Raw genomic sequence first — 24,710 nt, forward strand, 5'->3', positions numbered from 1 at the left:
ACAATGTCTAGGTGGGAAAGTTGTGCTTCATGTCTTGCTGATTTATTTTCTTTTAATAATAAGTCCCTCCATTTTGTTAAATTGAAATACATGCACATATGTCAGAAAACAATGGACAACAACAATATAAGTAGCAGCACAAATGTTATTTGGCTAGGTCTCACACACAAGACATGAAGGACACAGGAGATGTTCCAATTCTCTCCTTCCTCCAAAAGTGTACATAGGTTCACTTCAATTCCCTGAATTGAAAGGAAATGACTGCTATAAGAAATATAGTGGAAACTCCTGCCCCATGCCTCCACCAATCCGATGCTTTTAGATTTGTAGTAGTGAATGAGTGTACACTTCAGGAGAAAGGATATATTATTTGGATGCACTACAGAAGCCACATTCTCTTCACAACAATTCAAAGACATTTCATTTCATACAATTTGTGTCCTACATTTTATCCCATTCCTACTCACTAGGAATTTAAGTTTAGTAAAGTGACAAATAAATTAAGTAAATAAAATTCTCAAACATGTACAAAGAATAAAGTACACAGGTTTTGTATTTAACAAATACACAACCAACCATTTAGGGTGAACTGGTGAAACAGACATTTGATCATCAGACATGAGCAACAGACCTGATCAAGGTAGTACCTATTTTGTTTTTTACTACTGGGCCATACACACTAGGTAGTACCTATTTCGTTTTTTACTACTGGGCCATACACACTAGGTAGTAAACTGGTAGACCATACACACTAGGTAGTAAACTGGTAGGCCATACACACTAGGTAGTAAACTGGTGGGCCATACACACTAGGTATTAAACTGGTGGGCCATACACACTAGGTAGTAAACTGGTAGACCATACACACTAGGTAGTAAACTGGTAGGCCATACACACTAGGTAGTAAACTGGTAGGCCATACACACTAGGTAGTAAACTGGTAGACCATACACACTAGGTAGTAAACTGGTAGACCATACACACTAGGTAGTAAACTGGTAGGCCATACACACTAGGTAGTAAACTGGTAGACCATACACACTAGGTAGTAAACTGGTAGGTCATACACACTAGGTAGTAAACTGGTAGACCATACACACTAGGTAGTAAACTGGTAGACCATACACACTAGGTAGTAAACTGGTAGACCATACACACTAGGTAGTAAACTGGTAGGTCATACACACTAGGTAGTAAACTGGTAGGCCATACACACTAGGTAGTAAACTGGTAGACCATACACACTAGGTAGTAAACTGGTAGACCATACACACTAGGTAGTAAACTGGTAGACCATACACACTAGGTAGTAAACTGGTAGGCCATACACACTAGGTAGTAAACTGGTAGGCCATACACACTAGGTAGTAAACTGGTGGGCCATACACACTAGGTAGTACCTATTTAGTTTTTTACTACTGGGCCATACACACTAGGTAGTACCTATTTAGTTTTTTACTACTGGGCCATACACACTAGGTAGTAAACTGGTGGGCCATACACACTAGGTAGTAAACTGGTGGGCCATACACACTAGGTAGTAAACTGGTGGGCCATACACACTAGGTAGTAAACTGGTGGGCCATACACACTAGGTAGTAAACTGGTGGGCCATACACACTAGGTAGTAAACTGGTGGGCCATACACACTAGGTAGTAAACTGGTGGGCCATACACACTAGGTAGTAAACTGGTGGGCCATACACACTAGGCAGTAATATGCCTCACCCCCAAAGCACATTATATGGGCCTAGACCTTGCTGTAAAGCAGCTACTATAACCCTCCCATAGGATGGCGCACACGGAAACCATAGGGGTGTATGATATCACAAAGCAGCTTCACTAATTTAGCCATCTTACTTTGAAAAACATCTCTTGATTTGCAAGTATACAGTTGACGTCAGAAATTTACACACTTAGGTTGGAGTCATTAACTTGTTTTTCAACCACTCCACACATTTCTTGTTAACTATAGTTTGGCAAGTAGGTTAGGACATCTACTTTGTGCATGACAAGTAATTTTTCCAACAATTGTTTACAGACACAATATTTCACTGTATCACAATTCCAGTGGGTCAGAAGTTTACATACACCAAGTTGACACTGCCTTTTAAACAGCTTGAAAAATTCCAGAAAATGCCATGGCTTTAGAAGCTTCTGATAGGCTAATTAACAACGTTTGAGTCAATTGGAGGTGTAGCTGTGGATGTATTTTAAGGCCTACCTTCAAACTCAGTGCCTCTTTGCTTGACATCATGGGAAAATCAAAAGAAATCAGCCAAGCCCTCAGAAAAAAATTGTAGACCTCCACAAGTCTGGTTAATCCTTGGGAGCAATGTCCAAACGCCTGACGGTACCACGCTCATCTGTACAAAACAATAGTACGCAAGTATAAACACCATGGGACCACACAGCCGTCATACCGCTCAGGAAGGAGACGCGTTCTGTCTCCTAGAGATGAACGTACTTTGGTGTGAAAAGTGCAAATCAATCCTAGAACAACAGCAAAGGATCTTGTGAAGATGCTGGAGGAAACGGGTGCAAAAGTATCTATATCCACAGTAAAACAGTCCTCTATCAACATAACCTGAAAGGCTGCTCAGCAAGGAAGAAGCCACTGCTCCAAAACCGCCATAAAAAAGCCAGACTACGGTTTGGAACTACACATGGGGACAAAGATCGTACTTTTTGGAGAAATGTCCTCTGGTCTGATGAAAAAGAAATACCGTTTGGCCATAATGACCATAGTTATGTTGGGAGGAAAAAGGGGGAGGCTTGCAAGCCGAAGAACACCATCCCAACAGTGAAGCGTGGGGGTGCTTTGCTGCAGGAGGGACTGGCGCACTTCACAAAATAGATGGCATGATGAGGTAGGAAAAATTATGTGGATATATTGAAGCAACATCTCAAGACATCAGTCAGGAAGTTCAAGCTTGGTCGCAAATGGGTCTTCCAAATGGACAATGACCCCAAGCATACTTCCAAAGTTGTGGAAAAATGGCATTGGAGTGGCCACCACAAAGCCCTGACCTCAATCCCATAGAAAATTTGTGGGCAGAACTGAAAAAGAGTGTGTGAGCAAGGAGGCCTACAAACCTGACTCAGTTACACCAGCTCTGTCAGGAGGAATGGGCCAAAATTCACCCAACTTAATGTGGGAAGCTTGTGGAAGGCTACCCGAAAGGTTTGACCCAAGTTAAACTATTTAAAGGCAATGCTACCAAATACTAATTGAGTGTATGTAAACTTCTGACCCACTGAGAATGTGATGAAAGAAATAAAAGCTGAAATAAATCATTCTCTCTTATTATTCTGACATTTCACATTCTTAAAATGAAGTGGTGATCCTAACTGACCTAAGACAGGGAATTTTTACTAGGATTAAATGTCAGGAATTGTGGAAAAACTGAGTTTAAATGTATTTGGCTAAGGTGCATGTAAACTTCCGACTTCAATTGTATTTAAAAAAAAAAAGCTTTATTTTAAGGGAATTTAATGGGTTGTCGGTTGTCGAGTCAGTTACTATGTCTTTGCCCATATTTCATGGCAATCTCTTGATATGAAGTCAGAATATTAATGTAAGTTGGCTGGCTAACTCATCGATCCTACTCTGACACATCTCCCCCTCCCCCGAAGTACTTGGATCTTAGGTACGCTCAAGGTTGAGTTCAGTTCAGATGTCGTTGGACGTCGTGCCCTTGCTCTTGCGTCCTGGAAGAGGGAAGGCAGACTTGCTCTGAGGCTGTGTGAGGCGGCTGGTGAGCATGGTGAAGGGTTCAATGAGAGAGTTCCTCTCAGTGACGCTGACCTCCCAGAGCTTGACCTTCTCCCCCCGCGCCCACTGCTGCGCTGCCTCGTGCTCCACCTGACGAAGCTCACGCAGGTCCGTCTTGTTCCCTAGCACAATCACCATCACCTGCAGAAAGAGGGGACACTCCAACTAAACAACAATAGCATAAGGTTCTGATTTGTGTCTTGGTTAATCGTTTTTTTATTTATGGCCACTGTGCTTCTGCTTGCTCTTTGGGGTCTAGGCCAGGTTAGAATAAAAGCACTGTGACAACTGCTGATGTTAATAGGGCATTATAAATTCATTTGATTGATTAGCCATCTATGGCCAAAACAATCAACGAAACCTGGCTCACTTGAACAAAACCACACACGGGGTCCCGTGTGGCTCAGTTGGTAGAGCATGGTGTTTGCAACGCCAGGGTTGTGGGTTCGTTTCCCACGGGGGCCCAGTACGGGGGAAAAAAATGTATGAAATGTATGCATTCACTACTGTAAGTCGCTCTGGATAAGAGCGTCTGCTAAATGACTAACATGTAAATGTAAAAATTTAAAGCTTAAGGAGCGTTTCAATCAATCACAATCCCAGTACCTCTTTCTTGTCTCTGGATTTGTCTATCTCCTTCTTGAGGACATCCACCTTCTTGAAGGACTCCAGGCTGTCCACGCTGTAGACCAGCACAAAGCCGTCTGCCACCGAGTAGTAGTGCTTGGGAAGGTCCAGGCCGTCGTGGAGCCCCCTGGTGTCATAGAGACGTAACTGTTCCTTCACACCGCGGTCTGTCTCCACCGACGCCACATACACATCCTCCTGGGTCTCAGTGGACTCTGAACCTTCAACAGACGGGAGACAATGGAATTCAATGGTTGTTTTCAACAGTCTGGCAGGTAGGCAGTGCTCACTAAACTCTCGGTGAAATACAGTATCTATATTCTATAACATTAATTTGTTTCCTTTGGCTCCCTGTGGAGCGTAAGGCCACACCATGCCGGACGGTGTTTAGCAGTTCTCTGGTTTCAATTCACGCAACACACAAACTTAGTTACAGATTTCAACTGCAAAAGTTGTATATTGAAAGAAGTGCAGAACGCTGTTTTGCTCCCAATAACTGGACATTCCAGGCTACCTTGCAAATCCCCTTTTAACACTACAAGCACATTTTATACAGTGTTAATCTCTCAAATACAACCAATTCAGTCATCAACTTACCAACTGCGTGATTGCCATATAACAGCTGTTCAAGGATGGCTGTTTTTCCTACAGATGCCAAACCACACACCACAACTTTGCAGCCTTTCCCCATTTCGAATACGCGAAAACCTGCAATACCACAAAAATAAATGTCAAATTAGTAGAAAAATGAACTACTGTAACTGAAGCATCTTCGTCAACATCGCATCCAAAGTTTACGTAGCTAGCTTGATACGATAAAACAAGTACCTTGGTGTAAGAGTTGGCCAAACGGAGAGATTACAATTATTATTGGAGTAAACTGGATAGCTAACCAACTTTGAAGTTATTTAGCTAGCTAAAATCACAACATCCATTCTCTTTTGACAAGGAAGTTCCAATGATTGTCTGCGCATGTGCAGATGCGAGGGGAGCGGTGAATTTTGAGAAAAATGCACTTTATAAATAACACATATACATTTATTAATATGCATGAATAAATGTCAAATATAAATGTATATTACCAGCTACCAATAAGAATGGTAAAATCGACAAGTGTAGTGGACCAAATCTCAATGTACAAAAGTAAGTACTAAATAATTGTATTGTGTTCTAAAATGCCAAGACTACCAAAATCCCAGGTTATTAAATGAAGTTAGGTGAAATGTATATGAAAAATATTAACATTATTGGAATAAACTACAATACCCAGGCGTATCTGACCGGAACTGTGTCACTGACGTTTTGATAAAGCATGCTGGGTACATTTTTTCTTTCTTTCCGGCAGGTACGCCATCATGTAAGCGAGCATTTTATTATTTTTCAGTATGTAAAATCCATCAAAAATCGGTATTAAAACATGGCCATCGAGTTGTATAGTTCTGGGGTTAGTTAACGGAATGCTTCGGTAATAACACACTACCTCCATTTCTGCTTTTTAATTTGTGAAAATCTGAATATTGCATTGTGTATCCGAGGTAATGCACGGGTCTTCTATTGGTCTCCTATACATTGCCTAAGAGCGAGTTTAGAAAGTTGCTAGACATTGACGTTCACTATTTATAAAACTATGTACATTTGTTGCGTTACAGGTTTTACTAGTAAATATTTTAGCTTTAGTGGTTGTCTACTATGGAGTGCTAGCCGGTTAACTAGCTACCTATCCAGTGTGTAGGTAGGACTCTGCATCGGGGCCTACCGCGAGCCTCCTGTCTGAAGACGGATTTCCAGGGGTTCTAGAATGAAACAGAAATTAGCCCCAAAAGCACGTGCATGTAGACTCCAATGTAATACACGCTAAGTTAAATGTATCCCGAAGATGTCATTCATGACTTGATTATTTCAAGGTAACATTACGTTGTAAACAAAGTAAACGTGTTGGCTAGCTAACCAATTTGGCCATATCATGTCTTTGAATGAAGATTAGCAAATTGTCGGTGCCTTACTTTTCCTCCAACTAGAGTAGCGGTTAAATCCCAGTATTTAATGGTGATCATTACATTTTTATATTTGCCTTTTGTCGCAGTTAATCCAACATGGGAGCGTACAAATATATGCAGGAGCTATGGCGCAAGAAGCAGTCCGACGTGATGCGCTTTCTCCTGCGCGTCCGATGCTGGCAGTACCGTCAGCTATCCGGTCTCCACCGTGCGCCTAGACCCACCAGACCAGACAAGGCTCGCAGACTGGGGTACAAGTGCAAACAAGGTGGGTGACAGGGACAATTTACGTTGACCCCCCCAACAGTGCTGCTACTCGAGGTTTATTATCATGAGCGGCACAGTGGTCTAAGGCACGGCATCTCAGTGCTAGAGCCATCATGACAAACCCACTAAAGACTAGGCAAGTTAAGAACTAATTCTTATTTACAGTGACGGCCGAACCCGGATGACTCTGGGCCAATTGGGACTCCCAATCACGGCCGGTTGTGAGAGCCTGGAATCGAACCAGGATCAGTAATGACATGCAGTGCCTTAGACCGCTGTACCACTCAGGAGCCCTCATGTCTGATGCGTTGGTTTGATATGTTGAAGATGTAATGTTATTTGTAGCCCTGTTGACGTGATTAGACAGTAATGGTATTCCCATTGCCTGTTTGTGGTTTGGCAAATACATTCAAGTCACTTATCTGTTTAGAAGTGTTGCTTCACATGAAAGGTAGACCAAGTGGTTGTCATTTGCTGTCTTTTATTCCTTGACATGTCCCTGTCTTATGACAGGCTACGTCATCTACCGTGTCCGCGTTCGCCGTGGAGGCCGCAAGCGCCCCGTGCCCAAGGGTGCCACCTACGGCAAGCCCGTCCACCATGGTGTCAACCAGATCAAGTTTGCCCGCAGCCTCCAGTCCACTGCTGAGGTGAGTTTCTGAACAGGTGCATTTTCCTGGTTGTGGTCTGATTCTTATCCTTTCTCCCCAAATGTTGCATTTGCTCACATTGTTTAGGACCTGGAAAGCTTGGTATTGGTGTAAGCTTGGGCTAGTGTTTTTTCTTTTTATATACAAAGAAAATCTTACATCAGTCAGTATTTATTTTAAGTCCATGAGGGATAGTGAGTACGCTTTAGGGAGAAGTTACAAAGAACTGCACAAGGATGTCACAGATCTGACCTGACTTGGCAAATCTACGCTCAATTACAAATCTACCCATGCCTCTGCTTCTAGGCCCTTGGGCTGATATGAATGCTTGGATAGATACAAGTAATTTCATATTGACTCCATTTTCCCTCTGAAACAAAGCTCACATTCCAAATTGAACCCTCGTCAATAATGCATCCTCTCAATGTGGTTAATGATGCTCAACTTTTTTCCCCATCTTATCGACTATGGTGAAACCAGTCTGAATAAGCCAATTTGTCTGAAACCACATTACAGAAAATAATCCGTCCTTTCCAAAAGTGTCTTGGTTGTATTTAAAACTGCACTGTATTAAACTAAGTGAATGGTATTCTCTTCACATTGGACTTGATGATTACTTCAATGTTGAGACAAATCCATATGTGTAGCTCCATGTGTATGTGTCAGGCAGTGGGATTTCATCATTTTAGATCTTTCCCATACCTTTTTGTGTGTGTGTGTGTATATATGTATAAATATATGCTAGAATTGCTCAATAGATGTTGTGGAGTAGGAGAGGGAATTGAAGGTGGCATAACTGGGTAATACCCCTGCCGCAGGGAGCCATGCGTACTATGGGTTGGCAGTGCTGTCACTAGACCAGACCCCAGAACATTGCAAATCAGTCATTTACATTCATACAAGTTTCTGGATGTGACTTGTCTGACCTGCTTGGTCTTCGGTCTCCCCAACAGGAGCGTGCTGGCCGTCACTGTGGAGGCCTGAGGGTGCTGGCCTCTTACTGGGTAGGAGAGGACTCCACCTACAAGTTCTTCGAGGTGATCCTGGTCGACATCTTCCACAAGGCTATCAGACGCAACCCCGACACCCAATGGATCACCAGGCCCGTGCACAAGCACAGGGAGATGCGTGGCCTGACGTCTGCGGGCAAGAAGAGCCGCGGCCTGGGCAAGGGCCACAAGTTCCACCTGACCATGGGTGGTTCTCGCCGGGCAGCCTGGAAGAGACGCAATACCCTGCAGCTTCACCGCTATCGCTAGAGGGTGTCTGTACATTTAAAGAAATAAACACATGCCTTTTTATGGTGACAAAATGTTGGTGTGGTGTGTAAGAGTTCATCATTTTGGGTGTAGAAGCTGCCATTTGATGTCTTCGGCGATAAAGGGATATAGATCGTGGTTAGTAATTAGGATAAGCGAAGCTGACAGACTAGCATTTTCAGACTTGTGAAATGTGGTTTCTAGAAATTCACCCTGTCAGAACTATTGATCAATATGACAGTGAGTGTAACTGATCTGAACCAGTGTCTACAGTGCACACTGGTTTACACCTGAGGGGTTATGTGTCGTAACATCTAGGTCAGGGGTATTCAACTCTTACCCTGCGGGTCTGACCCTGCTGGCTGGGTTTCTGTTCTACTTGATAAATTGTACCCGCCTGGTGTCCCAGTTCTAAATCAGTCCCTGATTAGGAGGGAAAATGCAGTGGAACTGGCTTTGAGTTTGAGGGCTCAAGGAATGGTTTAACAATGTGTTTTTGGGGATAATAGTTTAACCTGGGGGGCTTGACTGTCGGCACTAAGGACCACTAGTCAAACAGTGAAACTACTCTTGGTGTTGAGTGTCTATAGTCCAGGATCACCAGGATATGACCATTTATCTATTTAGGTATGATATGGCAGGCATCCTAGAGCAGAGTTTCCCAAACTGTCCTGGGTTCCCCCCTAGGTGCACATTTTGGTATTTGCCCTAGCACTAAATGGCTGATTTCAAATAATCAGAGCTGGATTTCATTTGAATCGCTATGTAGTTTTAGGGCAAAAACCAAAATGTGCAGTGAGGGGGGCAGGACTGAGTTTAGGAAATACTGTCGGAGAGCAGGGCTCAACTCCCGTTCATGGAGAGCTATTGTCCTGTAAGTTTTCTCCAACTCTGGTCTAGCACAGCTAATTATTAGATGGTTGATAAGCTGAATTGGGTTGCTTACAACGGGTTGGAGAGAACCTACAGGACGATATCTCTCCTGGGAACGGGGTTGGAGAGAACCTACAGGACGATATCTCTCCTGGGAACGGGGTTGGAGAGAACCTACAGGACGATATCTCCCCTGGGAATGGGGTTGGAGAGCCCCGACCGAGAGGTTTGAAGAAGTGGGACAGCATCTGGAGCAGGAGTGTCAAACTCATTCCACTGGGGGCTGAGTGTACAGATTTTTCTTCTTTCACTTAAGACCTAAACAACCAGGTGAGGGGTTCCTTACTAATTAGTGACCTTAATTCATCAATCAAGTACAAGGCTGGATCGAAAACCTGCACAAGGCTGGCCCTCTGTGGAATGAGTTTGACGTGATCTGGAGGATGGCTGGTTTGAGTCCCAGGTCAGAAGGAAAAATCTGTTTTCCAAGAATATAAAAAGTATAGTTCTCATTTGATAAAATATATTTTTCACTCAACTGACAATGTATGGTGTGGTATACTGATGGGCTAAGTGCCAGATTAATTATAACATCTCAACTGGAAGAAATTTAAGTTGGACTAAAAACACCTTAAATAACACGTATTTGTCTGCTCAACGTAAAGCACAAGTTTACAGCTAAATAGTAAAGTAAAACAATGGTATGAATTACTGCCCCCGTCCCCCTTAATCGTCTGTTGCACCACTACTCAGTTCTAAGTAAAGACAATACTTCAAAGACTATAAGCTGTCTGAAAGGACTCAAAAGATCGAGCAGCAAGGGGGTTGAGTTAGAGAACAATGGTCATTTATAGAACTTTCTCACATTTATCCCAGGCCCATTGTTATTACACACATTTAGCTGGGGAAAGAAAACAGCAGTGTTCAGGTCGCCCGTGGTCTGTGACCTGGTGACCAAAATTCCACTGAAACTGGAGAATGGGTGAGGAAGGCATGGGCTTGTCTGTTCTCTATTTTTTTTCAGGGTGGTAGCAGAAGAAACCAGGGAAATGGGAGCTGGTCAGGACAAGTCTGCCTTGGGATATGGCTGCACCAAACCAATAAAGGCTGCTTGGGATGGTGGGGTGGTGATTACCATGTCTGTCAGACAACTAAGTGATGCAGAAAATCTGCAAGACAAACTTCATATTCTCTTATTCAAATCAATGTGTGTTACTGTTTTATTTGAAGTGAACTTCCATTGTCCTCAGAGTTGTTGAATGTCCTCATTCTACTTAAATCTCTCCTCGTTCTTGCACTGACCTTGGTTGAAAAGCTAGGTAGCCACATTATTCTTGTCGACAACTATGACAAGGAAGTGTGTGGGAGATATGGTGAAACAGCTCATGTCAGAGTCAGTTTGACCTGTTCTGAGACAGACGGTGCTGCTGGATAAATGATGTGGTTCATCTCCGTTCAACCAAGGTGCATGGATTCAGGACCAGAGGATTCTGGAGTAAGGTCATGCAACTACTCTATTTCATTGATGTCACACAGGACAACTACATTATTTTTGTCCTTGGTTAGCTATATGAAAACACTGGTGTACTGATCTGTGATAGCTGTGCTTTGCTAGATGCGATGTCTACTTAGATGCATGTGTTTCAAACACACATGCAGACCTACACCCAAATATCTACATTTTGCCCTCGTTCCTGAGTAAAAAAAACAAGCTGTTACTTGTGTCATTCTGAATGTTTCTGCCCTCACGTTGCCTCCCCTCTCTGTGGCCTCTGCCTCACCTCTTGGACACAGGGATCCCCTTTCTCCTAACATTGCCTATCTGGCCTAAATGTTTAAATTTAGGCCACAGTGAGAGTGTAGGCTAGTTGAATAAGACCTTAAATGTGATAGGAAAGCATCCAACAGGAAAGTGTGATTATTGCCAGGAAACAGACCGTGGAGCATGTATTGCTACAAGGTGGGCAGAGAGAGGCTGAGATCTAGTATGAGGGAGAAAGGGGTACAGGAAATTAGTTTAAAGACTGTATTGAGTAGAATTAAGAGCAACAGGGCTGGCAGGTAGGATTTAGTGCCTTCCAGAGAGACATCAGAGATTGTAATATTCTCTGTTTCAAGGAAATATGGCTCACTCAGTATATGTTGTCAGAGTCGGTACAGCCACCCGGTTTCTTCACGCATTGCGCCGACAGAAACAAACATCTCTCTGGTAAGAAGAAGGGTGGGGGTGTATGCCTTATGATTGACAACTCATGGTGCAATCACAACAACATACAGGAACTCAAGTCCTTTTGTTCACCTGACCTAGAATTCCTTACAATCAAATGCCGACCGCATTATCTTCCAAGAGAATTCTCTTCGATTATAGTCACAGCCGTATGGACTCTATATAAACTGGAAACCATAAATCCTGGGGCTGCATTTATTGAATCTGGGGATTTTAACAAAACTAATCTGAGAACAAGGCTTCCTAAATTCTATCAGCATATCGAATGTACGACACGAGCTGGTAGCATTCTGAATCATTGCTACTCTAACTTCCACGATGCATACAAAGCCCTCCCCTGCCCTGCCTTCGGCAAATCTGACCATGTCTCCATTTTGTTGCGCCCAGCCTATAGACAGAAACTAAAACAGGAAACGCCCGTGCTCAGGTCTATCCAACGCTGGCCTGACCAATTGGATTCCACGCTTCAAGATTGCTTCGATCACGTGGACTGGGATATGTTCCAGATAGCCTCAGACAACAACATTGATGTATACGCTGACTCGTTGTGCGAGTTTATTAGCAAGTGCATCGGAGATGTCGTACCCATTGTGACTATTAAAACATTTCTTAACCAGAAACCATGGATTGGTGGCAGCATTTGAGCAAAACTGAAAGTGCAAACCACCGCTTTAAAATCATGGCAAGGCAATTGGAAACATGACCAATTACAAACAGTGCAGCTATTCCCTCCGCAAGGCAATCAAACCAAGCAAAGCGTCAGTATAGAGACAAAGTAGAGTCGCAATTCAACGGCTCAAACACGAGACATATGTGGCAGGGTCTACAGTCAATCACGGATTACAAAAAGAAAACCAGCCCCGTCACGGACATCGGCGTCTTGCTCCCAGACCATTTATTTGCTCGCTTTGAGGACAATACAGTGCCACTGACACAGCCCGCAACCAAAGCCTGTGGGCTCTCCTTCTCCCTGGCCAACGTGAGTAAAACATTTAAACGTGTTAACCCTTGCAAGGCTGCCGGCCCAGACGGCATCCCTAGCCGTGTCCTCAGAGCATGCGCAGACTAGCTGGCTTGTGTGTTTACGGAAATATTCAATCAATCCCTATCCCAGTCTGTTGTTCCCACATGCATCAAGATGGCCACCATTGTTCCTGTTCGCAAGAAAGCTAAGGTAACTGAGCTCAATGACTATCGCCCCGTTGCACTCACTTCTGTCATCATGAAGTGCTTTGAGAGACTAGTCAAGGATCATATCACCTCCACCCTACCTGACACCCCAGACCCACTCCAATTTGCTTACCACCCCAATAGGTCCACTGACGGTGCAATCGCCATCACACTGCACCCTGCCCTATCCCATCTGGACAAGAGGAATACCTATGTAAGAATGCTGTTCATTGACTTCAGCTCAGCATTTAACACCATAGTACCCTCCAAACTCGTCATTAAGCTCGAGACCCTTGGTCTCCACCCCGCCCTGTGCAACTGGGTCCTGGACTTTCTGACGGGCCGCCCCCCAAGTGGTGAAGGTAGGAAACCATCTCCACCCCGCTGATCCTCAACACTGGGGCCCCACAAGGGTGTGTTCTCAGCCCTCTCCTGTACTCCCTATTCACCCATGACTGCGTGGCCATGCACGCTTCCAACTCAATCATCAAGTTTGCAGACGACACTACAGTGGTAGGCTTGATTACCAACAACGACGAGACAGACTACAGGGAGGAGGTGAGGGCCCCCGGAGGAGTGTGGTGTCAGGAAAATAACCTCTCACTCAACGTCAACAAAACAAAGGAGATGATCGTAGACTTCAGGAAACAGCAGAGGGAGCACTCCCCATCCACATCAACAGGGCAGTAGTGGAGAAGGTGGAAAGTTTTAAGTTCCTCGGTGTACACATCACGGACAAACTGAAATGGTCCACCCAGACAGACAGCGTGGTGAAGAAGGCCCACGCTTCACCACAGACAGCGTGGTGAAGAAATTTGGCTTCACACCTAAAACATTCACAAACTTTTACAGATGCATCCTGTTGGGCTGTATCACCGCCTGGTACGGCAACTGCACCACCCTCAACCGCAAGGCTCTCCAGAGGGTAGTGCGGTCTGCACAACGCATCACCAGGGGCAAACTACCTGCCCTCCAGGACACCTACATCTCTCAATGTCACAGGAAGGCCAAAAAGATCATCAAGGACAACAACCACCCGCGCCACTGTCTGTTCACCCCGCTATCATCCAGAAGGCGAGGTCAGTACAGGTGCATCGAAGCTGGGACCGAGAGACCAAAAAACAGCTTCTATCTCAAGGCCATCAGACTGCCATCACTAACATAGAGTGGCTGCTGTCAACATACAGACTCAATCTCTGGCCACTTTAATAAATTGACTTAATAAAGGTGTCACTTTAATAATGTTTACATATCCCACATTATTCATCTCATATGTATATACTGTTCTATACCATCTACTGCATCTTGCCTGTGCAGCACGGCCATCACTCATCCATATATTTATATGTACATATTCTTATTACATTTGTGTGTATAAGGTAGTTTTGTGAATTTGTTACATTACTTGTTAGATATTACTGCATCGTCGGAACTAGAAGCACAAGCATTTCGCTACACTCTCATTAACATCTGCTAACCATGTGTATGTGACCAATACAATTTGATTTGAGTTTCTCCCGGTCTCTGGCCCACACTCCAGTACAGTAGATGGCGGTAATGCACCAACACGTTTGATGCCAACCGCCGATAAACCCCACCAAAGAAGAAGAATAGCAGCCTGAGTCGAGAGCTCAATTCGGAACAGTCGTCCAACGAATAATAACGTTCTACTCTTTGCTATCAGAGCTATCGGTTCCCTCGAGAAAAAAAAACATTTTTATGCTATAGCTATTAATATGCTAAGGCCCATCTTTAGCCTTCAGAAAAGAGACATCAGACGGCCAGCTTTTTTGAGCGCTCTACGAAAAGAAAAATATACGGAATTCCTAACGTTCGATTCATTCTGTAGCGAAACAATTGGCTGCAATCTATTGTTTGATTCGGGGCGTGTTTTAAACCAAACGGATACAGTTTAGTTTACGGAATTGTTTGGAACGTTGGTGATCGTCAACTATCACGACGGGAAATCAATCTGATTTTCAACAGTTGCTGTTGAGCGACATCTGTCATCTCTGAAACTAGTAGGCCTACGTGCGTTCGCCGACTCTTTTCTGAACGCTTCAATACGTTGATCAAAAGCATCAACCAGTGACTTAAAAAGTTCCTGAAAACAAGATAAGAAACACGTCATCAGACTAAAGGTCCAAATAAGAGGATTTCAGAAGTCAGAGCACATGGAATCTACAAAAGCAGGTAAAATGATCATATTCTGCTCAATACATTTATAAAGATGTATGTGTAGGCCTCTAGCCTATTTTAGTGTCTACCGTTCAACTGTTTGACTTTGCATCTTGATAGTGTATTTCATTAGACCACAGCGGCCTACCACAACCAAGATTCATTTTACAACTTTAACAGGCTTCTTGTCAGAATCCTTGTTTTAAAGAGTTTTGTGATGTTTTGAATTAAAACATAAGCAAATGTATTAATTACAGTGATCTGCTCATACATGTTAGATTGTTCTTACTGTAATGAGCCTTAATTAAAACTGGGTTAAAGTTGGTTAGAAGTCCCAGGTGTTGTTATTTTAGAATCGGTATGCTGGAACAGTGTTGCAGGTCCCTTTTCTCACATGCACGGGTCGTTAGCCATGTGCGACTCTGTATACGATCTCTCTGATTGGCCGAGGAACGCTGTGACGTGTATACTTCCGTCTTTAAAAGCTCCCTTGCGTCCTCTGGTTGGTGGAGAAGTGCTGTGACGTAAATATTGCATAATTCTACCAAGATAATGCACTGCGAGTTGGTGTGGATACACGTGAAACTGCATGCAGTTATAGGGTTGCAGCAATGTAAACTGACCCAGTTTTCTACCACTGGGTTTCTCGAGAAAACATGTCCGTTCCAGGTAGGGGCGGGTTCCGAAAATGAGCTTCGTCAGTCTAGTAAAATGAGAATTGATTGGCCAAGAGTTTCACAACCTAATCATCTATTCATTATGTAAGTCACCCTTATTTGGAATGGGTTTTCTATGGGATTTCTTGTGCTTTATGAATGTTGAAACGAGGGCAGCTGTGGCTATTGAGATTATTTTAGAATTTGCTGAAACTTCTGTAATGCAGTTCGATCAACAAGGAACTTACAGAAGACCAACTCATGAACACATAAATTACCTTGATACTCTGTACCGGTAGCCCCTGTATATATCCCCGCTATTGTTATTTACTGCTGCTCTTTAATTATTTGTTATTCTTATCTCTTACTTTTTTTGGTATTTTCTTAAAACTGCATTGTTGGTTAAGGGCTTGTAAGTAAGCGTTTCACTGTAAGGTAAGGTCTACACCTGTTGTATTCGGTGCATGTGACAAATAAAATTAGATTTACTACCATCAGGCCACACAACATTTGGCAGGCATTAATCGCTTGCTTCATGAAGCAATCTGGCAATGTTGGCCCTGGCCCTGCTTCTTGATTGAATGACGATGAGCTTCCCTCTTGAGCCGTGTGTGTGAGCTGAAGTGAAGCCAGGCTATTCTGCACACACCCTGCTGAAACTGGCATTATGTAACAGGGGTGTTATCTAACCAGAATGTAGGAAGAGAAACCAGGTCAGCCTGATCTGAAAAAAGGGGCGTGATAAAACAGAGCGCTTTGACTGGGCGGGTGGTCGGCCTCTCTTCCTGGCTGAGAGCCACTCTTCACAGGGTTGCCAGGTCTTGCTGAAATTTCTTTCCCAAAGACAACTCAAAACCTCCCCACGAGGCCTAAAAACTAGCCCCAAAATGTTTTTCGCAGCAAGAGAGCTGCCACATTTAGCCAATAAACCCGTTTTCCATAACGTTATCGAGCAAATTAAGAAGGAATCTCGATTTAACTTCTAACAACCTAAGAAGGCCAACAGCATACCACCCTGCATCCCACTGCTGGCTTGCTTCTGAAGCTAAGCAGGGTTGGTCCTGGTTGGTCTGTGGATGGGAGACCAGATACTGCTGGAAGTGGTGTTGGAGGGCCAGTAGGAGGCACCTTTTCCTTGTCTAAAACAAATATCCTATAGCCCCAGGGCAGTGATTGGGGACATTGTCTTGTGTAGGGTGCCATCTTTTGGGTTGGGACGTTAAACGTGTGTGCTGACTCTCTGTGGTCACTAAAGATCCCATGGCACTTATTGTAAAAGTAGGGGTGTTAACCCCGGTGTCCTGGCTAAATTGCCAATCTGTCCCTCATACCATCATGACCTGCTGCTTTTCCTTTACTCTGCGGTCCAACTCATCCCAAACCATCTCAATTGGGTTGTGGCCAGGTGATTGTGGAGACCAGGTCATCTGATGCATCACTCCATCACTCTCCTTCTTGGTAAAATAGCCCTTCTTGATTAAAGAGTCCTTACACAGCCTGGAGGTGTGTTGGGTCATTGTCCTGTTGAAAAACAAATAATAGTCCCACTAAGAGCAGATGGGATGCTGTATCGCTGCAGAATGCTGTGGTAGCCATGCTGGTTAAGTGTGCCTTGAATTCTAAATAAATCACTGACAGTGTCCCTAGTAAAGCACCATCACACCTCCCCCTCCATGCTTCACAGTGGGAACCACACCTGCGGAGATCATCTGTTCACCTACTCTCACCAAAAATCTGAAATTTGGACTCATCAGACCAAAGGACAGAATTCCACCGGTCTAATGTCCATTGCTCATGTTTCTTGGGCCAAGCAAGTCTCTTCTTCTTATTGGTGTCCTTTAGTAGTGGTTTCTTTGCACCAATTCAACCATGAAGGCCTGATTCACGCAGTCTCCTCTGAACAGTTGATGTGGAGATATGTCTGTTACTTGAACTCTGTGAAGCATTTATTTGGGCTGCAATTTCTGAGGCTGGTAACTCTAATGAACTTATCCTCTGCAGCAGAGGTAACTCTGTGTCTTCCTTTCCTGTGGCGGTCCTCATGAGACCCAGTTTCATCATAGCGCTTGATGTTTTTTTGCGACTGCACTTGAAGAAACTTTTAAATAGGGCTATCTTCTGTATACCACTCCTACCTTGTCACAACACAACTGATTGGCTCAAACGCATTAAGAATGAAAGAAATTAAACAAATTAACTTTTAACAAGGCACACCTGTTAATTGAAATGCATTCCAGGTGACTACCTCATGAAGCTGGTTGAGAGAATGCCAAGAGTGTGCAACGCTGTCATCAAGGCAAAAGATGGCTACTTTGAAGAATCTAAAATATATTTTGATTTGTTTAACACTTTTTTTGGTTGCTATATGATTCCATATGTTATTTCATGGTTTTGATGTCTTCACTATTATTCTACAATGTAGAAAATAGTCAAAATGGAGAAAACCCCTTGAATGAGTAGGTCTCCATACTTTTGACTGGTACTGTAAATTAACTGAATAGGCCTATGCTTGGTAGACAGTGTTTAACAACACATGGCTACAACAACAATAATAAACTGAAGTTATAGGCTCTTTATTAAATCAGTTTGCCAGCTCCAGGTAAACTACACAAGTGAAACAAATGTATTTGCATTGGCTACAGTGCTATCGTCATTTCAACATATTTGTTTAAAATGGTAGGCTACAGTAGCCAACATGGGCATAGAAATGAATAGGCTAATTGATGGCCATCAGATGCAACTGTATCATTCTCCACATTTAATGTCAGTGTCATTGTGGACTTTTCCCTATAACAGAAGCACGCAAGGGATTTCACTTCAAATTTCCACTCGCCCAGCTCTGGAGAGCCAAGAACTGAGCATGCCTTTAGCTTGATGTGGTTTTCCATAAGCAAGGTCTGCATTAGAATGCAGTTTAAACCAATGTCCAAGCAAATTTTTCTGATGAGCTCTGAGTGCCTAAAGTCATTTTCCTGCGCTTTGTAACCTCTATTTCGTGATGCGCATCAGTTGTAGCATGTTAATATGTTTTCTGGAAAAAGGGTTGGAAATATGTTTTCTGGAAAAGGGGAAATAGGTGTCTCCATAATGACAATGTAAATAACCTACCTACAACTGGTAAAAAGTTGTCACAACACGTGCTGCTCTGTCTGATCTCACTCACGAGACTCAGCTGTCTGCTGCAGCGCTCAGTCTCAACACACCCCACCCAAAATATGAATATTTCTTTGGACTGTACGATTTCCAGATCCTTCCGTTCGGTCTGCAAAATGTTCCGAAACAACATGAATTCTAATTCTTTTCAAACACTCTCTATTTATAAGGTGATGTAAATCATTGTTCTTTGTGTAATTTGAACCTCTGCTACCCCGGCAGACAGCCCTATCCATAGAGAGAACAGTATAATATGTGTTGTTCTATTATGATGATTAGGCTGATCATTTCATATGTCTGTCTCTCCAGTAGGGGGTGTAATAGCCTACATCAGCTCCTCCAGCCCTGAGTCATGTCATAGTGACTCAAATGACTGCAGCTACAACTCCTCCCACAGCTGTCGCCAGGGCAATGTGGTGGACACGCCCCTAACCACGGCAGGTCTCCCACTGGCCCATACTACAGCAAAGACCAGTGCAAAATGCAGCATTACTAGTGAGTGGTTTCTCTGCTGTGCAATAACTTGAATGTCTATTCAGTTACTATTGCAATAATTGTCCCTTGGTTTTGGGGATGAATACAATCTATTGAATTTAATTTAAAGAGGCATTGCGTCAATGAGTGCTGATGAGATGTTTTGCCTCTGTGTTTTTGCAGAAATCAATGGCCTGGTGCTGCTGTGTAAAGTGTGTGGAGATATTGCATCTGGATTCCACTATGGGGTCCATGCCTGTGAGGGCTGCAAGGTGAGAACACACACACACCTAATCAATGTTGTGCCTCAATGCCATAGTTAAGGTGAGAGAGCAAGGGCAATGACATAATGGGACGGCAGCCTAACAGGGTCAAATCATCGAACTCAGAATTCTTCTGCCTTATTTCTAACCACAGCCTCTCTCTCTCTCCTCTCTTAATGACCTAGTTCTGCTGTCAAAGCACTGTGAACTAGCAAGTCTCCCGGCACACGCTGACTCACCAGTGTGTCCATCTGTCTGTCTGTGTGTGTGTGCATAGGGTTTCTTCCGTCGGAGCATCCAGCAGAACATCCAGTATAAGAAGTGCCTGAAGAACGAGAGCTGTGCCATCATGAGGATCAACAGGAACCGCTGCCAGCAGTGTCGCTTCAAGAAGTGTCTGCTGGTCGGCATGTCCAAGGACTGTAAGTTCCTATTACCTTCTGTAACTACACCCCCTCTCCTGTCACAATAATACATGGTTTATTACCGTTGTCATGGGTTACATAAAAAAAAGTAGATGAAGAAAAGTATCGGTTTGTTCGATTTCAAACAAGGATTTACAGTATTTCATCATTATCTGTAGACTAGCAGCCCTGTCAGCAAAGACCTTTTTAATAGGAGGTGTTGGAGGTAATTAAAGCCTGGTGTACACTACACAATTGTATTGTCCACCCGGGTTAAATGTTGCCTCCTACTTCTTTCCTCTTATAGCTGTGCGTTTCGGCCGCATCCCAAAGCGTGAGAAGCAGCGCATGCTGCTAGAGATGCAGAGTGCCGTGAACAACATGATGAACAACAACAGCCAGCTACACAGCCAGCTACACAGCCAGCTACACAGCCAGCTACACAGCCAGCTACACGGCAACACACCCCTCCCCCTGGCCAATCAGCTTCAGGTGTCGGCCTGCCCTGGGGAGCCCCGCCCCCAAGATGTTGACTCTGGTTTAGGCTCCGCCTCTTCCTCCACTTCTCCCGCTGCTTCCCCCGGGTCCAACCAATCAGAGGAGCCCAAACATCAGCCAGAGTCTGCAGTGGCCATGGATACAAGCCCAAGCCCTATATCGGCGTCTCCATCAAGTGGTTCAGACCGCGGGTCAGAGGATGGGATTGGCTTGGTGACCCGGGCCCACCAGGAGACCTTCATGTACAATCAGAAGCAAGGTAGCCCCTCCCCCCAGTCCCAGGCCGATGCCCAGCCGACCTCCCCGGGGGCGGAGCAACATGTCAGTGACACTGGAAAGAGGATAGAGGAGAGGAACCAGCAGGAGGCCTGGAACCAGAAGAACCAGAACCAGCAGAATGACCTGGCCTCATTCACAGCCACTCAGGCCCACGACCAGGCTCAGGAGAGGCCCACCAACACCGGGCCTCAGGGCCCTGACAGGCACCATCGCCAGGAGGACGACACCACCAACCTCAGCCATTGCCCCTACAGCAGAGGTACTCCCACCACCCCCACCCAGAATCACTGTCCCTACAGCAGAGACAGACTGCCCAACAGCTCCCCTAGTGGCTATTTCCCAGCCTACATCCACCATGGAGGCAACAACAGCACTAGCCAGGCCACCTCCAACTCCCATGGAGGATTCACAGGACCACTGTGGAGCGGGGGCAACAGGATGCATCTGGTGAGTCCAAGATAGACAGATGGACAATGACTATATGATATATTATAGTTAATATAATATCTATGCTAATCTATTGTATAATATATTGATCGACTACATTTTATATAGCACTTCCTTCTCAAATCATTTGAGAGAGCAGTTTGACCCATTTGGCAGATCATCAATGTAAACTACAAATAATAGAGGTCAAGATTCGATCCCTGTGGAACACCATACTTGATCTCACACCTTCAGATTGTGTTAACATAACACAATGTAAATGGGAAACTCGCCTTATCCACCATTTTAATAAGTATATGAATGATATGTTGCATGTGCCTCCTTCTAACCCAAGTCCATCTCCCCTCTCCATCCTCAGCTGTGTCCCATGAACACATCTCCCCATGTGAATCCCCATAAGTCAGGCCATGGGATCTGGGAGGAGTTCAGCCACAGTTTCACCCCGGCCGTCAGAGAGGTGGTGGAGTTTGCCAAGCGGATCCCAGGCTTCAGCGACCTCTCCCAACACGACCAGGTCAGCCTGCTCAAGGCTGGTACCTTTGAGGTGAAGACCAGAACACTCACTTACAGTATATTAAAACCTCTTATTGCATTGTTTTTACGCCATCTTCCTTCCCTAGGCTCTTCTTTTCTCCTTCTCTCCTCTACCCCTTATCCAATTTCTCACATGTATGTGAATGAAAACAGTATTAAAAACAAACTGATATGGAAATGCAGTTGATCCAGCCAAATGTACCTAGTATCTGCTGTCACTTCATCAGGTGCTAGTGGTCCGTTTTGCGTCGCTGTTTGACGTGAAAGACCGCACCGTGACATTCCTGGGTGGTACCAAGTACAGCGTGGAGACGTTACGAGCCATGGGCGCCGGCGACTTCCTGACCTCCATGATGGACTTCAGCGAAAATCTGATGGGGCTCGGCCTTAGCGAGGAGGAGATGAGCCTGTTCACCACCGTTGTCCTCATCTCTGCCGGTACGATCATGACGTGACCTTTTCATATTTCCTGCCCCTTTTAAATATACTTTCTTCTAGACTATAGACACTAGATCCTATAGAAACAGACTTAATACTGTGAGTTGTTATGATACTGTATGGCTCCTTACCAAGAGAGTAGTGTAACTATCTAAAGTATGTTTGTTGTTTGAAAGCATGCATTGTATTATAGTGAATGTTTCCTTTCTCACTAACATCTTCTTTCCAGCTTCCTGTCATAGAGCCATACATGGATGAATGGTAATCAGAGAAAAGTATAGGAACCAAGTCTAATCAAGTCGTACTGTTTTTTTTGTGTTCTAGATCGCTCAGGGATTGAGAACGTGAACTCTGTGGAGGCGCTTCAGGAGACTCTGATCCGGCACCTGAAGGGCCTCATCACTAAGAACCACACCAACGAGTCGGCCATATTCACCAAGCTGCTCCTCAGACTGCCCGAACTGCGTTCCCTTAACAACATGCACTCTGAGCAGCTGCTGGCCTTCAAGGTCCATCACTAGACCAGAACCAAGTTCTGAACCTGGGGTGTACTCATTAGGCACCAAATTTACTGAAATGGGGAGGTACCACATGAACTTGCCCAATAATAAATGCTTGTTTTTTTCCCCCGTTGCAAAACCTTTTGCTAAGGTGTGCCCTAATGAATATGACCATGGACATTGGGTCTTAGGCCTGTGGCTGTGGACCACAAAGCCCATTTCTCCACCCACCCTGACACACCTCGACCATCTACACTAATGAACTATGAACCCTGACCTCCAAGAGAACCCTCATCACGCCCCTCACTTCATGTGATCTTTTTCCTTCACAAACAAGTTGAAGCTGTCAGCAAATGTGTCAAGGTCAAAGCGGAGGGAGGGGAGGGTAAATACTTAAGATTTCAAAGTTATCGTACTGTAAGGCTGAAAGGCTTCTGTTGTAATAACTATGAATGCACACGTTCAGACACAAGCAGAAGATATTATGTTTCTGTGTGTTCGTGTTGTGTAGGAAGTTTGCAGCTGTATAACTCTTAGAGAATAACCTTTTATAAATATTGTGTAGATGTGTATTTTTGCATCGTTGGTGCTATATGATATGTGATTGATTATTTAGACTTTTCGTTTAGGTCTTACACCATGGCTCTCCAACCCTGTTCCTGGACAGCTACGATCCTGTAGGTTTTTGCTCCAACCCTGTTCCTGGAGAGCTACCATCCTGTAGGTTTTTGCTCCAACCCTGTTCCTGGAGAGCTACCATCCTGTAGGTTTTTGCTCTAACCCTGTTCCTGGAGAGCTACCATCCTGTAGGTTTTTGCTCTAACCAAACCCTAATCTAGCACACTTGATTCCAATAATTAGCTGGTTGATAAGCTGAATCAGGTTAGGTACAACTGGAGTTGGCGCGAAAACCTACAGGAAGGTAGCTCTCCAGGAACAGAGTTGGAGCGAAAACCTACAGGAAGGTAGCTCTCCAGGAACAGGGTTGAGCAACGAAGCTCTCCAGGAACAGGGTTGGAGCGAAAACCTACAGGAAGGTAGCTCTCCAGGAACAGGGTTGGAGCGAAAACCTACAGGAAGGTAGCTCTCCAGGAACAGGGTTGGAGCGAAAACCTACAGGAAGGTAGCTCTCCAGGAACAGGGTTAGAGTGCCTTGTTCTACACCTTGGTGTGTGTGTGTGTGTATATATATATACACTGCTCAAAAAAATAAAGGGAACACTTAAACAACACAATGTAACTCCAAGTCAATCACACTTCTGTGAAATCAAACTGTCCACTTAGGAAGCAACACTGATTGACAATAAATTTCACATGCTGTTGTGCAAATGGAATAGACAACAGGTGGAAATTATAGGCAATTAGCAAGACACCCCCAATAAAGGAGTGGTTCGGCAGGTGGTGACCACAGACCACTTCTCAGTTCTTATGCTTCCTGGCTGATGTTTTGGTCACTTTTGAATGCTGGCGGTGCTTTCACTCTAGTGGTAGCATGAGACGGAGTCTACAACCCACACAAGTGGCTCAGGTAGTACAGCTCATCCAGGATGGCACATCAATGCGAGCTGTGGCAAGAAGGTTTGCTGTGTCTGTCAGCGTAGTGTCCAGAGCATGGAGGCGCTACCAGGAGACAGGCCAGTACATCAGGAGACGTGGAGGAGGCCGTAGGAGGGCAACAACCCAGCAGCAGGACTGCTACCTCCGCCTTTGTGCAAGGAGGAGCAGGAGGAGCACTGCCAGAGCCCTGCAAAATGACCTCCAGCAGGCCACAAATGTACGTGTCTGCTCAAACGGTCAGAAACAGACTCCTTGAGGGTGGTATGAGGGCCCGACGTCCACAGGTTGGGGTTTTGCTTACAGCCCAACACCGTGCAGGACGTTTGGCATTTGCCAACACCAAGATTGGCAAATTCGCCACTGGCGCCCTGTGCTCTTCACAGATGAAGCAGGTTCACACTGAGCACGTGACAGACGTGACAGAGTCTGGAGACGCCGTGGAGAACGTTCTGCTGCCTGCAACATCCTCCAGCATGACCGGTTT

At 44.6% G+C, this 24,710-nt stretch overlaps 3 protein-coding genes, 1 long non-coding RNA gene and 1 other non-coding gene across 9 annotated transcripts; 3 read left to right on the top strand and 2 right to left on the bottom strand.

Annotated features, from left to right (window-relative positions):
• Nucleotides 1–20: 20 nt before the first annotated feature.
• On the bottom strand, nucleotides 21–1,584 carry LOC123730936 (uncharacterized). Its single transcript, XR_006762378.1, has 2 exons — nucleotides 1,401–1,584; nucleotides 21–647 (listed from the first exon to the last, which is right to left on the bottom strand). It is a non-coding gene; the product is annotated as an uncharacterized lncRNA (long non-coding RNA).
• A 1,892-nt stretch (nucleotides 1,585–3,476) lies between these two features.
• LOC106588667 (NF-kappa-B inhibitor-interacting Ras-like protein 1) lies at nucleotides 3,477–5,367 on the bottom strand. The gene is made up of 4 exons (XM_014177876.2): nucleotides 5,231–5,367; nucleotides 5,000–5,110; nucleotides 4,382–4,623; nucleotides 3,477–3,916 (listed from the first exon to the last, which is right to left on the bottom strand). Exons 2-4 carry the CDS (start codon nucleotides 5,091–5,093, stop codon nucleotides 3,674–3,676), a joined length of 579 nt encoding a protein of 192 aa, XP_014033351.1. The 5' UTR covers nucleotides 5,094–5,110; nucleotides 5,231–5,367; the 3' UTR covers nucleotides 3,477–3,673.
• On the top strand, nucleotides 4,615–8,632 carry rl15 (60S ribosomal protein L15). Of its 5 annotated transcripts, none has more exons than XM_014177848.2 (4): nucleotides 4,615–4,677; nucleotides 6,486–6,667; nucleotides 7,180–7,316; nucleotides 8,270–8,632. In XM_014177848.2, the coding sequence occupies exons 2-4, from the start codon at nucleotides 6,496–6,498 to the stop codon at nucleotides 8,573–8,575; spliced, it is 615 nt and encodes a 204-aa protein (XP_014033323.1). In that variant the 5' UTR covers nucleotides 4,615–4,677; nucleotides 6,486–6,495; the 3' UTR covers nucleotides 8,576–8,632.
• LOC123731011 (small nucleolar SNORD12/SNORD106) lies at nucleotides 7,740–7,828 on the top strand. The gene has a single exon (XR_006762516.1). It is a non-coding gene; the product is annotated as a small nucleolar SNORD12/SNORD106 (small nucleolar RNA).
• Nucleotides 8,633–14,451: 5,819 nt separating the features above from the next.
• Nucleotides 14,452–23,241, top strand: LOC106588668 (nuclear receptor subfamily 1 group D member 2). The gene is made up of 8 exons (XM_014177877.2): nucleotides 14,452–15,038; nucleotides 19,142–19,327; nucleotides 19,490–19,578; nucleotides 19,847–19,991; nucleotides 20,281–21,197; nucleotides 21,556–21,741; nucleotides 21,959–22,169; nucleotides 22,494–23,241. The coding sequence occupies exons 1-8, from the start codon at nucleotides 15,020–15,022 to the stop codon at nucleotides 22,688–22,690; spliced, it is 1,950 nt and encodes a 649-aa protein (XP_014033352.1). The 5' UTR covers nucleotides 14,452–15,019; the 3' UTR covers nucleotides 22,691–23,241.
• Nucleotides 23,242–24,710: the final 1,469 nt, after the last annotated feature.

Source organism: Salmo salar, chromosome ssa27, assembly GCF_905237065.1.
Source record: "Salmo salar chromosome ssa27, Ssal_v3.1, whole genome shotgun sequence".
NCBI classification, from domain to species: Eukaryota; Metazoa; Chordata; class Actinopteri; order Salmoniformes; family Salmonidae; genus Salmo; species Salmo salar.